At 43.5% G+C, this 17,659-nt stretch overlaps 2 protein-coding genes and 1 non-coding gene across 5 annotated transcripts; 1 reads left to right on the forward strand and 2 right to left on the reverse strand.

Moving 5' to 3' along the window:
• The first annotated feature begins 3,972 nt into the window (after nucleotides 1-3,972).
• On the forward strand, nucleotides 3,973-15,200 carry LOC119336908 (stromal processing peptidase, chloroplastic). Of its 3 annotated transcripts, XR_005162907.1 has the most exons (26): nucleotides 3,988-4,193; nucleotides 4,291-4,486; nucleotides 4,921-5,147; nucleotides 5,736-5,934; nucleotides 6,181-6,228; nucleotides 6,557-6,664; nucleotides 6,771-6,959; nucleotides 7,062-7,358; nucleotides 7,487-7,588; nucleotides 8,043-8,177; nucleotides 8,832-9,056; nucleotides 9,181-9,384; nucleotides 9,508-9,675; nucleotides 9,769-9,918; nucleotides 10,286-10,423; nucleotides 10,529-10,756; nucleotides 10,863-11,015; nucleotides 11,322-11,445; nucleotides 11,625-11,733; nucleotides 12,136-12,256; nucleotides 12,334-12,414; nucleotides 12,788-12,889; nucleotides 14,131-14,281; nucleotides 14,461-14,577; nucleotides 14,686-14,768; nucleotides 14,956-15,200. XR_005162907.1 is itself a non-coding variant. In XM_037608995.1 (25 exons), the coding sequence occupies exons 1-24, from the start codon at nucleotides 3,988-3,990 to the stop codon at nucleotides 14,541-14,543; spliced, it is 3,744 nt and encodes a 1,247-aa protein (XP_037464892.1). In that variant the 5' UTR covers nucleotides 3,973-3,987; the 3' UTR covers nucleotides 14,544-14,577; nucleotides 14,686-15,200. The 3 variants fall into 3 exon arrangements, 2 of the variants coding, with proteins under 2 accessions (XP_037464892.1, XP_037464893.1); XM_037608995.1 differs by having other exon boundaries at nucleotides 3,973-4,193; nucleotides 14,686-15,200; XM_037608996.1 differs by having other exon boundaries at nucleotides 3,973-4,193; nucleotides 11,628-11,733; nucleotides 14,686-15,200.
• An 874-nt stretch (nucleotides 15,201-16,074) lies between these two features.
• Nucleotides 16,075-16,155, reverse strand: TRNAL-CAG. Its single transcript has one exon. It is a non-coding gene; the product is annotated as a tRNA-Leu (tRNA).
• Nucleotides 16,156-16,531: 376 nt separating this feature from the next.
• On the reverse strand, nucleotides 16,532-17,371 carry LOC119342121. The gene has a single exon (XM_037613961.1). The coding sequence runs from the start codon at nucleotides 17,342-17,344 to the stop codon at nucleotides 16,757-16,759; it is 588 nt and encodes a 195-aa protein (XP_037469858.1). The 5' UTR covers nucleotides 17,345-17,371; the 3' UTR covers nucleotides 16,532-16,756.
• Between the last annotated feature and the right edge of the window lie 288 nt (nucleotides 17,372-17,659).

Raw genomic sequence — 17,659 nt, forward strand, 5'->3', positions numbered from 1 at the left:
GGGGCGGCGGCGCGGGCCACGCGGCAGGCCGCGATTGGACGGGGGAGCGGGGTGGACATGTCCGGGCGGAGCCGGACGTGTCCGGCGGCGGAGAGGAGCGGGGCTAGGGTTTGGACCCGAAAATGGAGGGGGAGGGACGTTTATATAGGTAGAGGGAGCTAGGAGAGTCCAAATGAGGTGCGGTTTTCGCCCACACGATCGTGATCGAACGACCGAGAGCATGGAGGGGAGTTAGCTGGGTTTTGGGCCACTTTGGAAGGGGTGTTGGGCTGCAAAGAGAAGGAGGCTTTTGCGGTTACCCGGTTAACCGTTGGAGTACCAAACGAACTCCAAATGGCACGAAACTTGACAGGCGGTCTACCGGTGCTATACCAAGGCCACTTGGCAAGCCTCGGGCCATTCCGAGAACGTTTGACACCCACTCACAATGAGAGACAAAAGGGGAACGCCGGAGAGCATAGGAGCGCCGGATTGCAAAACGGACAACGGGGAAAATGCTCGGATGCATGAGATGAACACGTATGCAAAATGAAATGCACATGATGACATGATAAAATGCAACACGCAAGCAAATGACATGGCAACGGCGACGAATAACTGAAGGACACCTGGCGCATCGGATCCGGGGCGTTACAATTCTCCAACTAGATTGATAACATTGGTTTCATAACTAAGGGAAATACTTATCTCTATTGTACTGCATCAACCCCTCCTCTTCGGGGAAAAACCCAACGCAGCTCACAAGTAGTACAGCCCGCTGGAAGTCTCGCAACCTTCGCTGCAACCTCCGCCACACTTTGGGGCTACTAACGGGGTCATGTACCTGGCGTGGCTAATGCTCGGGAGCCCGTCCTCGTCATTTATGTCTACTACACAACTTTTATTCTTGTAGACTCTGTTGGGCCTCCAAGCGAAGAGTTTTATATGACAACAACAAATTTCCCTCAAGTGGATGACCTAATGTTTATCAATCTGTGGGAGGTGTAGGATGAAGCTGGTCTCTCAAACAACCTTGTAATCAAATACAAGAAATCTCTTGTGTCCCCAACACACCCAATACAATCGTAAATCGTATAGGTGCACTAGTTCAACAAAGAGATGGTGATACAAGTGTAGCATAGATAGTAGATATATGTTTTTGTAAAGTGAAATGATAAAAACAACAAGGCAACAAGTAGTAAACAATGAGCAAAATGGTATTGCAATACTTGGAAACAAGGCCTAGGGTTCATAATTTCACTAGTGCCATCTCTCAACAGTGCTAACAAATTGAATCATATAACAATCCCTCAATGTGCGACGAATAATCACTCCAAAGTTCTTATCAATAAGGGAGAACTTAAGATGAAGTTGTTGTGCGTAGCAAACCACCTCAAAGTTATCTTTCCGATCAATCTATTGAGCCATCCCTATAAGTGTCACAAACAACCCTAGAGTTCGTACTACAATAACACCATATGATACGCATCAATCAACTCTAATGCTACCCAGATACTCCAATGTCACCACAAGTATCTGTGAGTCAATTATTTGATATGCATCAAACAATTTCATATTCATAATATTCAATCCAATATAAAGAACTTAAAAGAGTACCCAAAAGTTTCTATCGGAGAAAGTAGGATGAAAACATGTATCAACCTATGTGCCTAGATTACCCCATTGTCATCTCGGTAATCCGCAAGTTGATTGCCAAAACACACATCAAGTGACTCAATAGAATACCTCATTGTCACCATGTGTATCCACATGCAAGACATACATCAAATCCAAAACATTCATCCGATAGTAATGAAACTTCAAAAGGAAAGACTCAATTCATCACAACAAGATATAGAGAGAAGAACATCATATGATTCCACTATATTAACAAAGCTCATGGTACATCAAGACCGTGTCAAGTCAATAACACAAGAGAGAGAGAGAGAGAGAGAGAGAGAGAGAGAGAGAGATCGAACACATAGCTATTGACACATACCCTCAGCTCCGAGGTTGAACTACTCCTTCCTTGTCATGGAGACAGTCGGGATGATGAAGATGGTCTCCGGTGATGGTTTCCCCCTCCGACAGCGTGTCGGAAAAGGCCTCCAGATGAGATCGCTTCGGAACAGAGGCTTGCGGCGGTGGCGTGGAAGTTCTAGGTTTCTTTCTGGAGGTTTCCCAATTTATAAGAATTTTTTACGTTGGTTTAACGTCATGAGGGGCCGTGGGATCGTGACTCCACTGGACTTTGTCTAGTCCTCCTCTTATGCTTTGTGAGTCTCTTCTTGTCCATAAAAAATCACGGTAAAATTTCTTGCCATTTGGCCTTCGTTTGATATAGTTTTTGTGCAAAACCAAAAATAGCCAAAAAACAGGAACTGGCACTGGGCACTAGATCAATAGGTTAGTCCATCAACATATAAAAGTGCACCAAAACCGTATAAAATTGTTGTAAACATGGCATGAATACTTCATAAATTATAGAAACATTGAAGATGTATCAGTCATCCACAAGGGGCCCAACATGCCCAAGACATAGTGCAAACCCTAGGAGGCAAGACGACCTTCTTAACATCCAAGACTAGAGGGCGGCAGTGCCCCAGATCGCATCTACCATATAAATCGCAGACCTCTCCTATCTATATAAAGGGAGGTCTAGGATACTCATTGATCATCTATCTTCAGATAGGAGAACTCTTGGTAGCAATCTCATGCACTAATGTAACCCCTCGCACGAGGTATCCCTCCATTATGAGTCATCGAAACCAGCAGGATGTAGGTTATTACTCTTCGAGGCCTTAACCTGGATAAACCCCTTGTGTGATCTCTGATCCATGACTTCTAGCTGCGCTTGGACCCCTACCGAGGGATCTGACGGGAATTTGCCCCATCAACAATATTATTGTATCTAGGGCATATTTCCAACAACCTCCAGATGATGGTTGGGTGGAAGTGAACTCTGATGGAGCCATGTCAAAGTTTGGTGACAAAGGTGGAGGTGGTGCCGCCCCGAGGGATCACAATATAGCTTTTGTGCTGGAGTTAGCCACTATTTCCAAAACATTGTTGATCCAGAGGCCGCTGAAATTCTTGCTTGTAGGAGAGCATTATAGGTAGCGATCGAGAACGGGGTTGAGTCCATATGGAGCTTGATAACAAGACAGTGGTGCAAATGATCAATGATCCGCAGATGAACCTAGTTGCAGTCGAGCTGTGGGTTCAAGAGATAAAGGAGATGCTCAACATGCGCATGGATTTTCGAGTTGCATGGGTTCGTTGTTCTACTAATATTGTCGCGCATAAGTTAGCAAAAATAGGCGTAGGAGATGAGATTGTAAGGCATTTTATTGCGAAATTATCAGAGTTACATCCTTCAAGACACGTGGAAGAAGAAAACTAGGTTGTTCATCGTCCCATCAATACACCAACTGAATATCATAAGCATGCCCAGCTAGATAGTGTGCCAAATTATTGGCTTCCCTCGAACAAATGCTGAAAACGAATCGAAGATACACCGTGTGTGAGTTGGAAACGATCCATGAGAGTAGCAGCATATGGTGCCAATATATCTGAGATTCCATTGCACGCATTGATTACCTCTAAGCAGTCAGATTCGGCAACGATCCTTGAACACCCAATTTGATTCCTAGCCATGTTGGCTAAATAAAGCGGCAACATTAACCTCAAAAAAGAAAGTCTGTTGAATGTTGGTCCTGAAAAAAAGAAGAAAAGAAAGTCTGTTCACGCTTAAGTGCGGCCGGGGCCGAACCCGAATGCAAACTCGGGTGCCCTTCCGGCACCAACTCGCGAGCCAGGAGGATATTTGCGTCTCCACCTCTCGCAGCCGCGAAAGCCGCCGTGCCGGCCCCCAACTCCTCGATAGGCCCCAGCCTATTTTACCCTCACAAAAACACCAAAATACCCAGAAAAGACTAGTAATAGAGGGAGAGAGCAGCGTTCTCTCGCTCTCCTATCCTCCCCTCCCCTCCGGGCCATCCCACCCCCATGGCCTCCTTCCCATCCCCCTCCGTCGTCGCCGCGGCAGCGGCCGCGCCCCCGCGCCTCGCCCCGGGCCTCTCCCTCTCCGCCGCCGCGGTGCACCACTCCTCCCACGCCTTCCGCCCACGCCCCTCCCTCGCCCTGCGCCCTTCCGCCACCGCCGCGCCGGCCAACCCCCTCCGCTGCTCGCACCGCCGCGCCGTCACGCCCAGGTTAGTACGGACGCACGAATCGACCCACGCCGCCTGCGAGGGTTCACCGGGTTTGTTAGCGAATTGCTGATTCGCGTCGCTGCGTGTGTGCCTGCAGGTCGAGGAGGCGGACGCAAGGGCTCGGCGCGGCGTCGGCGTCAGCCGCTGGGATTCTCGGTGAGGAGAGGGACGGGTGCCTCTCGTGCTTCCCGAAGAGCCGGAGGCGGGGACGACCGGGGCTCGCCAGGTTCGCGCCGTGCGCGCTCCCTCACACCTCGGGCTTATCGCTGCACAGTCGGTGCAGCGGGCCTAAGGTTCGTTTCATCTGTGTTGATGGATTATTAGGCAGCTATTTTTCTGTTAACAGATTGCATGTGGTGACTGCTGGGGAAAAGTGTTTTGTTCCTTGCTTCTCTTGTTACTAGTATATGTTCTGCTTGGTTCCTTAATTAGTGGTGCGTATTATGGGGGGCATATGAGCAGCACAATAAATGTGGGTCGACCATCAGTGGTAGTGCAAAAAATTCAGCCGTAGTTTTTGTACTAAAAGGAGTCCCTGGTTTCCATGTCCATAAAGCCTACACATGATTGTTTTTTCATTAACTGTCAAGCTAAATGTTGAGCTTCACTAGTGGGAGGCAAATATTGTACCGAGCAACATATAGCGAGAAGGCAGTTGCTTGCCGGTATTTGAGTATGCAGCAAGCTAAATGTTGAAGGCATTGACTTAACTATTCGATGTTTTCAGACCAGGCTTAGTCATATATTACGTGCTGCTGGACCTGACGAACCACATGTTGCAAGTCCAACATGGTCTGAGGCAGCTCTTGATAAAGCTTACGATCCCACTATAAGAAACGAGGCGTTTGAAGATGTCCTGGACACCCCTCTTCCGTCCCATCCAAAGCTAATACGGGGTCAATTGAAGAATGGCCTCAGATATCTTATTTTACCTAATAAAGTTCCAGCAGACAGGTGAGGAAGCTTCATTTTCACCCCATTTTATACACACTGTAATACAATTACCAGAAGTGGGTACGACATGACTATACTGCCACAATCATTTCCTTGCAACTGAATTTTTATTGAACCCTTTCTACATTCACAACCACAATTTCCCAGTGACCTAGCAATTTGTGTTGTCTTTTCTGTTTCGCTTTAATGCATTTTCAAAGATACATGGCAGAATAATTGCTGAAACTCTTAAATAGTTGAACAGTACATAGTTTCAACCTGTCTTGATTTCTCGACCATAGAATTCACATGCTTGTATTGTATATGGATACATGATCATACATTGCGGCTTCCATTGCTCTCTTATTTTTTTTATTATACTTTAGAGACATTTTAAAGAACTATAGGTGAATCCGTTGGAGAATTAACCAGGACAATGGTGAGTTAAGGAAATTCTGCTCCAGTATATGGTTAAGCAGCAGCCAGTAAATATTGAACCATGCTTAATTCATGCCACAGTTAAACTTTAGTTAAGTCAGACTAAGCAAAATTACTTTGATATACATATTTAAATATGTGCACTATGGTTCTAAGTATTTTAGTTTGCAGGTTTGAGGCTCACATGGAAGTTCATGTTGGATCAATTGATGAGGAAGAGGATGAGCAGGGAATTGCACATATGATCGAGCATGTTGCATTTCTTGGGAGTAAAAAGCGTGAGAAACTCTTGGGGACAGGTGCAAGGTCTAATGCATATACAGACTTCCACCATACAGTCTTCCATATCCATTCTCCAACTAAAACAAAGGTCCTTACTTTTGTGGCCTTTCTCAGTATCAATTTTGGGTTGGAAATTAACTCTTGGTGGTTTGTTTGAGGCCATCATTGCTTTCCTATTTGCATATTTTCTTTGACAAGCACTTGCATCAAATGGATTTGAAAATGTATACGTTGGCCGCCATACACTTATATTCTGTGAATACTGATGGTTGAAATTAGATGTCTTCTCTTGTTTGTCCTTGGTCTGACATTTACTTTGTCTTCCGTGTGGCAGGAATATGGTGAATCTTTACTCCCTTCTGTGTTGGATGCTTTAAATGAGGTAAGATCTTACTCAATTGCATTCCTATTTGGAGTTATAGGATGTATGCCAACCATAGGCTTTTTTTTTGTTAAAGATATTTGAAACCACAAGCGTATTCATTCTTTCTGTTAAAGATATATGAAACAGCAAGCATATTCAAAATGGTCGGAGCAAATTAAAGACTACCCACTGCTGTCATCTAATGTTATTTGATACAGCATCATCTTCAAACTGGTAGCTAAAATTTTGATGCATGCTGCAATGGGCATGATATTAGTCTGTTTGACAAATCTCTTCATGCTATTACGTAGATATATGAACAGGTTCTTCAATTTATTCCTTTCAGATAGCTTTTCATCCTAAGTTTTCATCGTCTCGCGTTGAGAAAGAGAGAAGAGCAATTCTTTCAGAGCTCCAGATGATGAACACAATCGAATACCGTGTTGATTGCCAGGTAAGTTTTTGTTCTTATTCTTTTTGGCCATGTTCCTGGGACAGTATTGAATCATTAAGATAATATCTTTCTGAACAATCAGTAATTGTGGTTCCTATGGTTGTAGTTGTTGCAACATTTACACTCCGAAAACAAATTGAGCAACAGATTTCCTATCGGACTTGAGGAGCAAATACTTAAATGGGATCCTGATAAGATCCGCAGATTCCATGAGCGATGGTATTACCCTGCCAATGCCACTTTATACCTGGTAGGAGAAATTGATGATATTCCCAGAGCAGTGCGGGAGATAGAGGTAGTTAGAAGTTACATCCTTTTAAGTATTGTTGTTGATAGTTTAGCTGATTCCCCTATAGGATTAAGTTGCAGGCTGGTTAGCTGACTCATTTCAATGCAGGCTGTGTTTGAACATACACTTTCAGGAAACGAAGCAGCCCCTATGTCGACTGGAAGTCCATTTGGTGCCATGGCAAGCCTCTTTGCACCAAAGCTACCAGGTGGCTTGGCTGCAAGCCTAACTGGTGAAAGATCACCTGCCACAGATAAACTAAAACCTATAAAAAGGGAAAGACAGGCAGTCAGACCTCCTGTAGAGCATAAATGGTCTCTGCCTGAGGTTGATCAGGTTGCCAAGCCTCCAGTGATTTTTCAACATGAGTTGATTCAGAGTTTCTCTATCAACATGTTCTGTAAGGTATGGTTGCCTGCTACCCTTTACTCTTACAGTTATGTTCTGCGCCTCTGTGGCTAGGTTACTGCTTCTGTCTGTGAAGTTCCTTAACCATGCTTCATATGTCTAACTTGCTTTCCATTTTTGGACAGATACCCGTCAACCAAGTTCGTACATACAAAGATCTGCGCAGTGTACTGATGAAACGGATATTTTTATCTGCTCTGCACTTCCGAATCAATACACGATACAAGGTTTGTGGTTTGGAGAAACGTTCATGATATATGTACAAGTTTTTCCATTTTGTTTGTTGCATCAGAACATAATATTTTCTGTGGTTTATAACTTTATATCCTCGCATAAGAAGCACTTCATACTTTCATATGTATGCACATTTGCACATGTTATTTTCTCGTTGTTAGGATCTTTACGCCCACCAGTCTACTACAGCTCACATTAAATGCCACTCCATACAAAATACTAGAATTCATACTTTGGTCTTTTAGCTGAGCTATTAGCTACTCAGGATGCATTATACTGGATATTGGACTTGAAATGCGAGTCAAATATCCAAGATTTCCAGTGAGGAATTTGCACACGTTAGCACTTAGCACACTATTATGTATTTTACGAGGAAATGAAACATATGAGTTAGTTACATGGTTTCTCTGACTGAATAAAGTTTGTTTTCCTTCTTTTATTATACAGAGCTCAAATCCTCCCTTTACATCAGTTGAGCTGGATCACAGTGACTCAGGAAGGGAAGGATGCACTGTCACTACTCTAACAGTAACAGCTGAACCCCAAAATTGGAAGAGTGCCATCAAAGTTGCTGTTCATGAGGTTTGTGCCTTCATGGCTCAATTACTCTGTATGTTCTACAAATATATTTGAGCTGACTGTATTATGTCATTCAAATATGGATCAGAACACGAGTTTGAATCAGTTCACTACTATATATATTTATCTATTGCAATTGGCATACAAGGAAAGTCCTGTGAAATTAAGTGTTGGTTTAGCACGTACATCAAGAACTATTACCCTTTTAGCTACAATAAATGTTTTAGGACAACATTTGTTGAAGAGAAGAAATGATAATTGAATGGGAAATGTTACAGCAAGGTTGTCCTAGCATGACAGCTTCACAAGTCAAGCCTAGTTTGGCCTGTGACCTGCCTAAGCCTACTAGCCCAGTCTAATATGGCACGATCCAAGTTCAATCTAGGAAATCCAGGCCAAATGTGAGCTTTGAACGAACTGTAGCCAGTTCAAGTTTGACATTAACCCAGGTCAAGCTTGAACTCAAGCCAACTCAAGAATTTGTATCAGTAGAACTGATGGATGTGCAGGTACACGGTCTCTACTGGTTTGACGCAATGCACAAAAGTTTCTTGACAGTGAGATTTGTGCTGCACAAGTGCCTTTTACCTTTTACTTGAGCCATTTTGTCGCAAATGTTTCTTTACTGTTTACCAACTTCTCTTTGTGCTGTTTTAGGTTCGGAGACTCAAAGAGTTTGGTGTCACAATGGGAGAAATGACCCGTTATATGGATGCACTGATAAAAGATAGTGAGCAGCTGGCTATGATGATTGATAGTGTTCCCTCAGTTGATAACTTGGACTTCATTATGGAGAGTGATGCACTTGGCCATACTGTCATGGATCAGTTGCAGGGACATGATAGTTTGCTTGGGGTTGCCGAAACTGTCACACTTGAAGAGGTGCTAACATGATCATTTCTCATTCTCATATATATGTCATATTAGAAACAAATGACATAAATGCATTTTACTCTCTATTAGCTTTTAATGATACTATAATTAAACACATTTTTACCATATGTAGGTTAACACCGTTGGTGCAGAAGTACTTGAATTTATTTCGGACTTTGGGAAGCCCAGTGCACCACTTCCTGCTGCTATCGTGGCGTGTGTACCTAAAAAGGTCCATATCGATGGAGTAGGTGAAAGTAGTTTTGAGATAAGCCCAGAAGAAATAACCGAGTCCATGAAGGCAGGTCTTGAAGAACCCATTTACCCAGAGCCTGAGGTATGTTAGTTATTTCTGATATCTTTTCTTGCTTCTGAAACTATACTAACTTGGCTGTAGATGTATTTTGGTGTCACTAATAACCGTAAAGCAACATGTTATTGATTGTTAATATGATTGCAGCTTGAGGTGCCAAAAGAGTTGATTACTCAATCAGAACTTGAAGACTTGAAAGTGCGACACCGACCATCATTTGTTCCTTTCAAAGAGGATGGCGTGGTGAAAGTATTTGACAATGAAACCGGTATAACACAACGTCGCCTTTCTAATGGAATTTCCGTCAACTACAAGGTACTTAAGTTAACTTCTAGAGATGGAAGTTCTGATGTAATTTAGCTTTTATCTCATGTTCCAGACTAACATTTTAATGATGATTCATGATAGATCACACAAAATGAGGCTAGGGTTGGTGTCATGCGGCTGATAGTAGGTGGCGGGAGAGCCACCGAAGATTCTGAATCGAAGGGATCTGTTATCGTTGGTGTTCGTACTTTGAGTGAAGGTGGCTGTGTTGGTAACTTTTCGAGGGAACAGGTACCCCCTACTATTCAGTTTTATGTCCATGCCAGTCAAGCTTCCCAAACTTCAAACTTACTGATTATGTATGTATAAACATTTAGACTAGTCACTAGTCACATGATATAGTCTTTTATGTAATTCTAGCTTCAAATTATAATTCATAAATCGTATAATATACAATGCCCTATGGTTTAATTTTCTTACAATAGCCTATGGTTTTTGTTTATATCTATCCCGTTCATCCCCACTAGCCTTAATAATATTCATATTCATGCATGTAATCCACTTGTGATGTTCACATATTGTTTTCCTTTCGTCTTATTAACGCTGAGAAATCGTTTGATAACATTTTCTTATAATCTGCATATGATTTTTATTTCAGGTTGAACTTTTCTGTGTGAATAATCTTATAAACTGCTCGCTGGAATCCAATGAGGAGTTCATATTTATGGAATTTAGGTTTGCTTTGAGAGATAATGGCATGCGTGCTGCTTTCCAGCTCCTCCATATGGTCCTTGAGGTGTGGGTTTAGCTTACTACATGTCACCTATCTTGCTATAAAAATACAAGTTTTCTGATGCATTTAGGTCTTCCCCTTACATATATATTTCACTTTGTGTTACAGCATAATGTGTGGCTAGAAGATGCATTCGATAGAGCTGCTCAACTATATTTGTCTTACTACCGGTCTATTCCCAAAAGTTTGGAACGTGCCACGGCTCACAAACTTATGGTAGCCATGTTGAACCATGATGAAAGGTTTGTAGAACCATCACCACATTCATTGGAGAAGTTGACTCTTCAATCAGTTAAAGAAGCTGTCATGAACCAGTTTGTGGGTAGCAACATGGAGGTTTGTTGAGTAGTTTGTCCATTCTGAGTCTCCTTTCTCTACATCTCTTTGTTCCAACGTTTTTTTAATCATCTTTCTAACTTAATGTTGAAAATATATTTTTCAGGTCAGTGTAGTTGGTGATTTCACAGAAGAAGAGGTAGAATCTTGTGTTCTTGATTATCTTGGGACTGTAAGTGCTGCAAAATCTTCAAACAAAGAGGAACATATTGAGAAGATTTCCTTCCTGCCATCCCCATCGGATCTGCATTTCCAGCAAGTATGAACTGTCATGCAACCTTCACAACCATCTTTTTAGTATGTTGAAGCATTCATAAAAAAAAGACGGATATTTTGGTACTTCATTGAAATCATGTGTTTTAAGCCTCGGGGCATGTTTGGTTCTAGCCCAAGCTTGCCCTGCCAATTTTTTTGCTAGACTAAGTTTTGGTTGCCATGAGCTGGCCAACATTGGCAAGAAAAATGAATTTAATAGGCAAAGAGCAATTAACATGCCAAAAAACAGCAGCCATCCTAACAAAGACCAAATCTAGACATATTCGTTTAACCGTGGATTCTTTCCCAGGTATACATAAAGGATACAGATGAGAGAGCTTGTGCATACATTGCAGGCCCGGCACCTAACCGATGGGGGTTTGCTACTGAAGGAAAAGATCTCTTCAATGACATTCGGAGTTCCAGCGCAGATGGTAACTATAATTTAATATGTGCTATTCTCTGACATGAGCCACATGACTGACTCCATCTCAAGTGCCATATCTTGAATTAGACCTAATTTTTGTTTTTGTTTGAGGATTTTCCCACTACTCATCTGTTAATGACCTTGTGGGTATAAACATGTGCACTGATATTTGTCGTACCATCATAGCAGAAATCTCTGCACCGGCTAACTCGGGGAAGACACATATTAATGTTCGCAACCATCCTCTTTTCTTTGGCATCACTTTGAGTTTGCTGGCTGAAATTATAAATTCCAGGTAAAGCATTTCAGTGCATTTTTTGTTACATCATTGTAAAGCTCTTCCATACACAGTACGCGCATAATTCTTTTTTGTTAAATTATTGTGAAGCTCTTCCATACACAGTACATGCTAATATGCTACAAAGTGCATGGTGTGCTTACTTTTGTGTCCCTCCCTTGGATAACTGGGTCATGAGTTGTTATGCAAAAATCTTGATGATGCCCTATGTATTCTATTAAGCGACATACATGGTTTCACGTCTTATTGATGTCCCTGCTTCATTAGTCTGGACCAACTTTTCTATTAAGCTCTTCCATAGAACGAGATGCTTGGTTGCGTGCCATGATTTTCACTTTGATGTTCTGTTGGTTTTTACCTGATAGGACTAACATGATGGGCTGCACCTTTTTCTCTCAGGCTATTTACAACAGTGCGAGATTCAATGGGATTAACCTATGATGTTTCTTTCGAATTAAATCTTTTTGACAAACTGGATCTTGGTTGGTACGTGATCGCGGTAACTTCAACTCCGAGCAAGGTAAAAGCTGTGATCTTGAGCTTGTCTTACTTTGTTCTTCTGCTGCTAATATCCACATTTTGCGATCTTGATGCCAGGTCCATAAGGCTGTTGATGCGTGCAAAGGTGTTCTCAGAGGTTTACATCACAACAAAATTGTTGAAAGGGAGCTGGATCGGGTTAGTCAAAATTTCGTGCCACCTCTGAGCCATAATAAGTGTCGCAGTTTTGAACTAACCCCAGTTCAAAACTGCGACACTTATTTTGGATCGGAGGGAGTACTAATTTTCATCTGTGACAATTCTTGCTAATAAGGGCCATGTTGCTTAAATGGTAGTCTAACAGAAGTGCACGTCTTAATGATTGCATATGTTGTTCAATTTTTCTGTACTCAAGTTGAATCCACATCTTAAAGAAATGCATATGTATTGTATTACTAAGCTCAGAGCTTTAAACGTAACTTTGCAGCTCTAATGTGTACCCTTGACTATGAGAACATACTTCTTTGCTTGTTATTTTGTTAATTTGGTTAGCATTTTTTGCATGTTTCAGGCAAAGAGGACACTGCTGATGAAACATGAGGCAGAGACAAAAACAAATGCCTATTGGCTTGGTTTGCTAGCCCATCTGCAGTCTGCATCCGTGCCGAGAAAGGTATTCTGTATGTGAGGTTTATAAGTGCATATTCTATAGGAAACTAGAACAGAAATAGACCGACTCTCCAAGCCCTGGTTTCACGGAGACTCCGGCTGCATCATCCTTGTGCCACTTTACTGTGGTGAACTCCACGTAGTTACTCTGACTAGATTTCTTGATGCAAGTTTTCTAGACGAACTTCTGAAAGCCTGCTGACCCACGACCATCTCGATGATAGTTATGATCATGTAATTCTGGGTTGAGAAGTTTGTTGATATATCAAAAAGTTCCAGGGGTTGCTGTATGAGTAGCAGAGGGAAAACAAATAAATCTACTCCCTCCGTCCCAAATAAGTTGTACTCCCTCCGATTCTATTTACTTTGCGCATAACTCTAATCACGGATACCAAGGAGCACCAACGAAGCAAAAGAATTGGACGGTTTTACCCCGCAGCTTGTGTGATCTGCATGTGTGAACCATGATAAATGCGGGCGTCATGGTTGGCCAAAGTTCCTGCATGCCTGGTATACATGGCTCTCAGCCGCTGCATGCGTGTGCTTCCCTCCCGCATGCACTAGTGTTGGAAACATGCGAGATTAATGCAGAGCACTGCAGCAGAGGTAGAAAAGGAGGGGTGTAGTTGGAAACAGCTGCTGGAAAGTAGGATCGCGCAGACCATTAAGGAAAAAACGAAAAAACTTAGGTGCAGAGTAAAACGGATCGGAGGGAGTACTAAGTCGGCGACACTTATTTTGGGACAGAGGGAGTACTTTTTCTTTTTTTTGAGAAAACGCCGAGGACCGTTGTGTTTCATTGCATTAAAGATAGGGAGGGGACAGAGGGAGTATGTTCTATGCTCTTGGTTATACTCCACCAGGCTGCTCTATGGTTTGGCTGACACTTGACCATGCACTCAGGGTATTCAGTGTGTTTAGTGAACCAAGTATAACTAAACCTTCTGCTTTAAAAAATGCTGACTTGGCCAGGACCCTGCCTCTGAATAATTCGGGCTGTAGAGCCTTTCCCAGAGGAAATTTTTAACAGCAGTTTGCATTACGTTTGGCTGCCAATGTATGATCACATGTTAAATCTGTATAAATTGTATTTTTTTCGTGTTAGATATTATCATTTGTTGGATCCCTGTCCATATCTTATCATTCATTAGTTTTTTGTGCTATTATTTTCCATACTAGTTTCATTTCCTCTTCCCTTGTTGTATCACTGTTTTACTGTAGTTCATCTCTTCCAATTAAATGCAGGATATATCCTGTATTAAGGAATTGACGACACTGTATGAAAGTGCCACAATTGAGGACTTGTATCTTGCGTATGAGCACTTGAAAGTTGACGATTCATCTTTATTTGCCTGCATCGGGATTGCTGGTGCCGAATCTGGTGAAGACGTGAACGGTACGTAATGAGAACATTGATGATAAAGTTGCACAGTTTGTATGAATCTTGTTTGGATTTGAGCAAAGTTAGTACATGAAAATGGCAGTATATTGTTTATTTGTTCGCTATATGGTAGGTGCATTTTTACATCAGAATTTGTAGTTTCATCCATTTCTTTTTCATTTAATTGTCAGCAGATGATGAGCCTGAGTTGGGGCTTCCTGGTATGGTTCCCATGGGAGGCCGGGGCCTATCTACTATGACCAGACCAACCACATGATTTCTACACATTTTAACGTCCCAACTTTCTCAAGGTGTGTTACATTGTTATCAATTGAATCATGCTATATCCAGTGTTATACAATGCTTTTGTGAAATCCGCAGACTTTTTTTTTCCTGATTATAACTGGCCCCATACACAGGTATCAAGTATCAACCTAGCTCCTGAAGAGGGGATCTGTATTGCCATGTGGAGACTAGACTAATGGCAGTCGTTTGCTAGCGGGTAATGTCCACCCACTGGTTCATTGGATCAGGCCGATAGTTATTCAATGCACATTGCGACAGAAAGCTTTGGTTGTTGCATTTTGTCGGAGAAACATTGAGTTGATTGTTGGCAAGGGCCTTGAAACGAAAGGTTTACTTGCCAGGCCATGTCCACATGTATAATGTGAACGATTTGATTCTTGCAGGTTCCTCGGTTGTTGTAACTTGTAACTAGGATTCTTCAGGTCATTGCAGAAGATAGGATGACAGTAGAGAATCGATCACTTATAAGATATTGTTGTGCAACGGCTAAGTAGCACAGTTCATTGTAACACAATAACGGTGAAATAATGAATATCATAGGCTCGTAAGATTTTGCTACCGTTGTTTCTGCTCACAGTTGTAATACTTGAGGTATTTATAATGAGAAAGATGCACAGTTTTGGTTATAGCTCCTCTGGTTCCGCTATTTTCGGAGCCTTGGCTGAATTATGTTATGAGCCGGAAGTGTTAAATTGAACGCATCAACTAGCTCACCGGAGCCCATTTGGGGGCATCAGATATAATACTAGCTTAGCGAAAAGATCAAGTTGATTAGAAGAGATTCGCTGACGGAGTTTCATTCAAAAGCTCGGTTGACGTGGAGAGACGACACTGCTGGTTTGCTGAAGTGGTAGGTTGTCATTCACGTGGCTGATCCTGTTGGCCACGACGTGAACGCTACCTGATGCCGCCGCAGTTCACCGTGACGTGGTCCATGCGGGGACGGAAGCCGTACCCGTACGCCTGCCTTGTCCCTTGTCCACTCACCGCGGGTCAAATGGGTCAGCCAGGGCTTCCAGAACAACGCCCGCCGTGCATCCTGTGTGTGTGTGCGCCACGACCAAGTCTGAAGTGGGTGCTCCCTCCCGCCAGCACGAGCAAGGGCAATGGACATGAAAGAGAAACCCAGTCAGAGAACGGGCAACTTGCAACTAGCTCCTTCAAACTTCTCTCGTGTCCAGTTTTTTCAAAAAGAATCATGCATGCATGTAGCATGTTGGGAAGACCAGGAGCTGGTGCCACTGGCACTGCGACTTTGTGAATTGTGATCACGGAGGGGGGCCTTTTTTACAGCTGAGACTTCCAGTTGGATGTCTTTGTATAATAGCGTCGGTGAGATGCCCGTGCCCGTTTAGCCTGGCACCGAATTTTCTCATCCGGAGTTGTATAATCTGGTCGGCAACAGACGGCACAGACCAATTTAGTCAAATAAAAGGACATATACTTAATACATTCAAAAGAAAAGGTGAAGCAAATATAAATGAACGAAACAAAAAAAAAAGTGTCAAGAGTGGGATTTGAACCCACGCCCTTTCGGACCAGTACCTGAAACTGGCGCCTTAGACCAACTCGGCCATCTTGACTTTGTGAAAACTTTGCGTATAAAGTTTATTTATCGTGTAATAGCCTGTGCGCTCCACCGACGACGTGCACCTGCCGTTTGGCTGACCAGTGAGGCCTCCTCCGTCAGTTGCAAGTCCACAAGATGATTTTGACATAGCTGATCCGTACTCGTCAGAAATTGTGCCGCCAGAGATGCTCAATGCTTCAACCTTTTCCCCTTTCTAAAGTCTCCTCCATCCATACAAAATAATCTTAGGCAGCGCAACGGTGACAAAAAAGAAGACATGCGCGATAGTCAACCGAATATTATCACATGATCTAAAGCCGATGCCTTTGACCTTTATCCCAACACAATTAAGAAAAGTAGAAGTATGCCCCACAAAAAAAAAGTAGAAGTATGAACAAATCTCATTTCCCTTTGTTACCAAATATATGTACAATGGCAAATCAACAACCGACATCCTTATCTATCTTTTTTGAATCTTCCTCACCAACATCACAGTTCCAAAAAATGGATAACACAAAAAGAAAAGACAAAAAAATCCTATCAAAAATCTTGTAGTAATTTCCTTCCATTTTTATCACTCGGCGTCGCCTGGCGATGTTCTTATGAGCATTTCCTCACTCCTCATCCTCTTTGATGGTGCTGAGCGGCTTGAGCGGCTTCTTCGCCGGCGGACATGCCGCCACGGCAGCCTTCTTGCTGATTTTCGCCGGATTACCAGAGGCTTTCACAGAGTACTCCCCGAGTCTCCTCTCGTTGAGCTTCGCGTTAACCTGGGCGTCCACGTCGCCACGCCCGCTCTCGGGGTGCACCGGCGTGACCCGCACCTTCCTGATGCCGGCGCCGCGTCCACGCGGCCGCGCTCTCGTCGCCAGCGCCTCGCTCGCGCGCACCGCCATGGCCGCCATGTCGGCGCTCGACAGGGGCCGCCCGAGCATCGCGACGGGGAGCACGAAGTATATCTGGCCGGGACGGAGCTGCTCGCCGCCGCCGAGCGCCGGCACGTCCTCATCGAAGTAGAGCGCGTCGGAGCTGCACAAGAAGAAGGGGCCGTCCGCATTGCCGCCCAGGACGTCGGAGACGCTGACAGGCGAGGAGGTGGCGAACTCCGTCAGCGAGCCGTCGGCGGCGATGACGCGGGCCGACGACGGCTGCTGCTGGGGCGCGACGCTGCTCCGGTGGTTGTGAGAGAGACCTGATCCCATCCACAGTTTTTTGAATACAGGTTGAATGGTTTTGGTGTTTGGTGACGACGGGACGCGGAAAGACGATCTATATATAGACCACGCGCCGAACGTGGACGACAGTAGGAGTCCAGGGACAAGGGTTTAATTTGGAAACGAATTGTTGACATTCTTTTACACGTCGCTCCCTTGCTTTTGGTGTTATTGTGAGCTTGATGCCCTTCTCGATTCTCAGTTTCTCATGGTGACGGAATGAGGACTCCCTTCTTTATTTATTGCCAAAGCAACCTTGTTTTCTGCCACTTAAATGTCGCAAACGGTACCTGAGTATAATAT

This window comes from Triticum dicoccoides, chromosome 7B (genome assembly GCF_002162155.2).
Source record: "Triticum dicoccoides isolate Atlit2015 ecotype Zavitan chromosome 7B, WEW_v2.0, whole genome shotgun sequence".
Taxonomy (NCBI): domain Eukaryota; kingdom Viridiplantae; phylum Streptophyta; class Magnoliopsida; order Poales; family Poaceae; genus Triticum; species Triticum dicoccoides.

Coding starts and splice junctions, on each gene's coding strand:
- LOC119342121 (XM_037613961.1), bottom strand. CDS start 17,344: ATGGGATCAGGTCTCTCTCACAACCACCGGAGCAGCGTCGCGCCCCAG.
- LOC119336908 (XM_037608995.1), top strand. CDS start 3,988: ATGGCCTCCTTCCCATCCCCCTCCGTCGTCGCCGCGGCAGCGGCCGCG. Junction 4,487..4,920: donor GTCGGTGCAGCGGGCCTAAG/GTTCGTTTCATC, acceptor CGATGTTTTCAG/ACCAGGCTTAGTCATATATT. Junction 9,385..9,507: donor CCATTTACCCAGAGCCTGAG/GTATGTTAGTTA, acceptor ATATGATTGCAG/CTTGAGGTGCCAAAAGAGTT.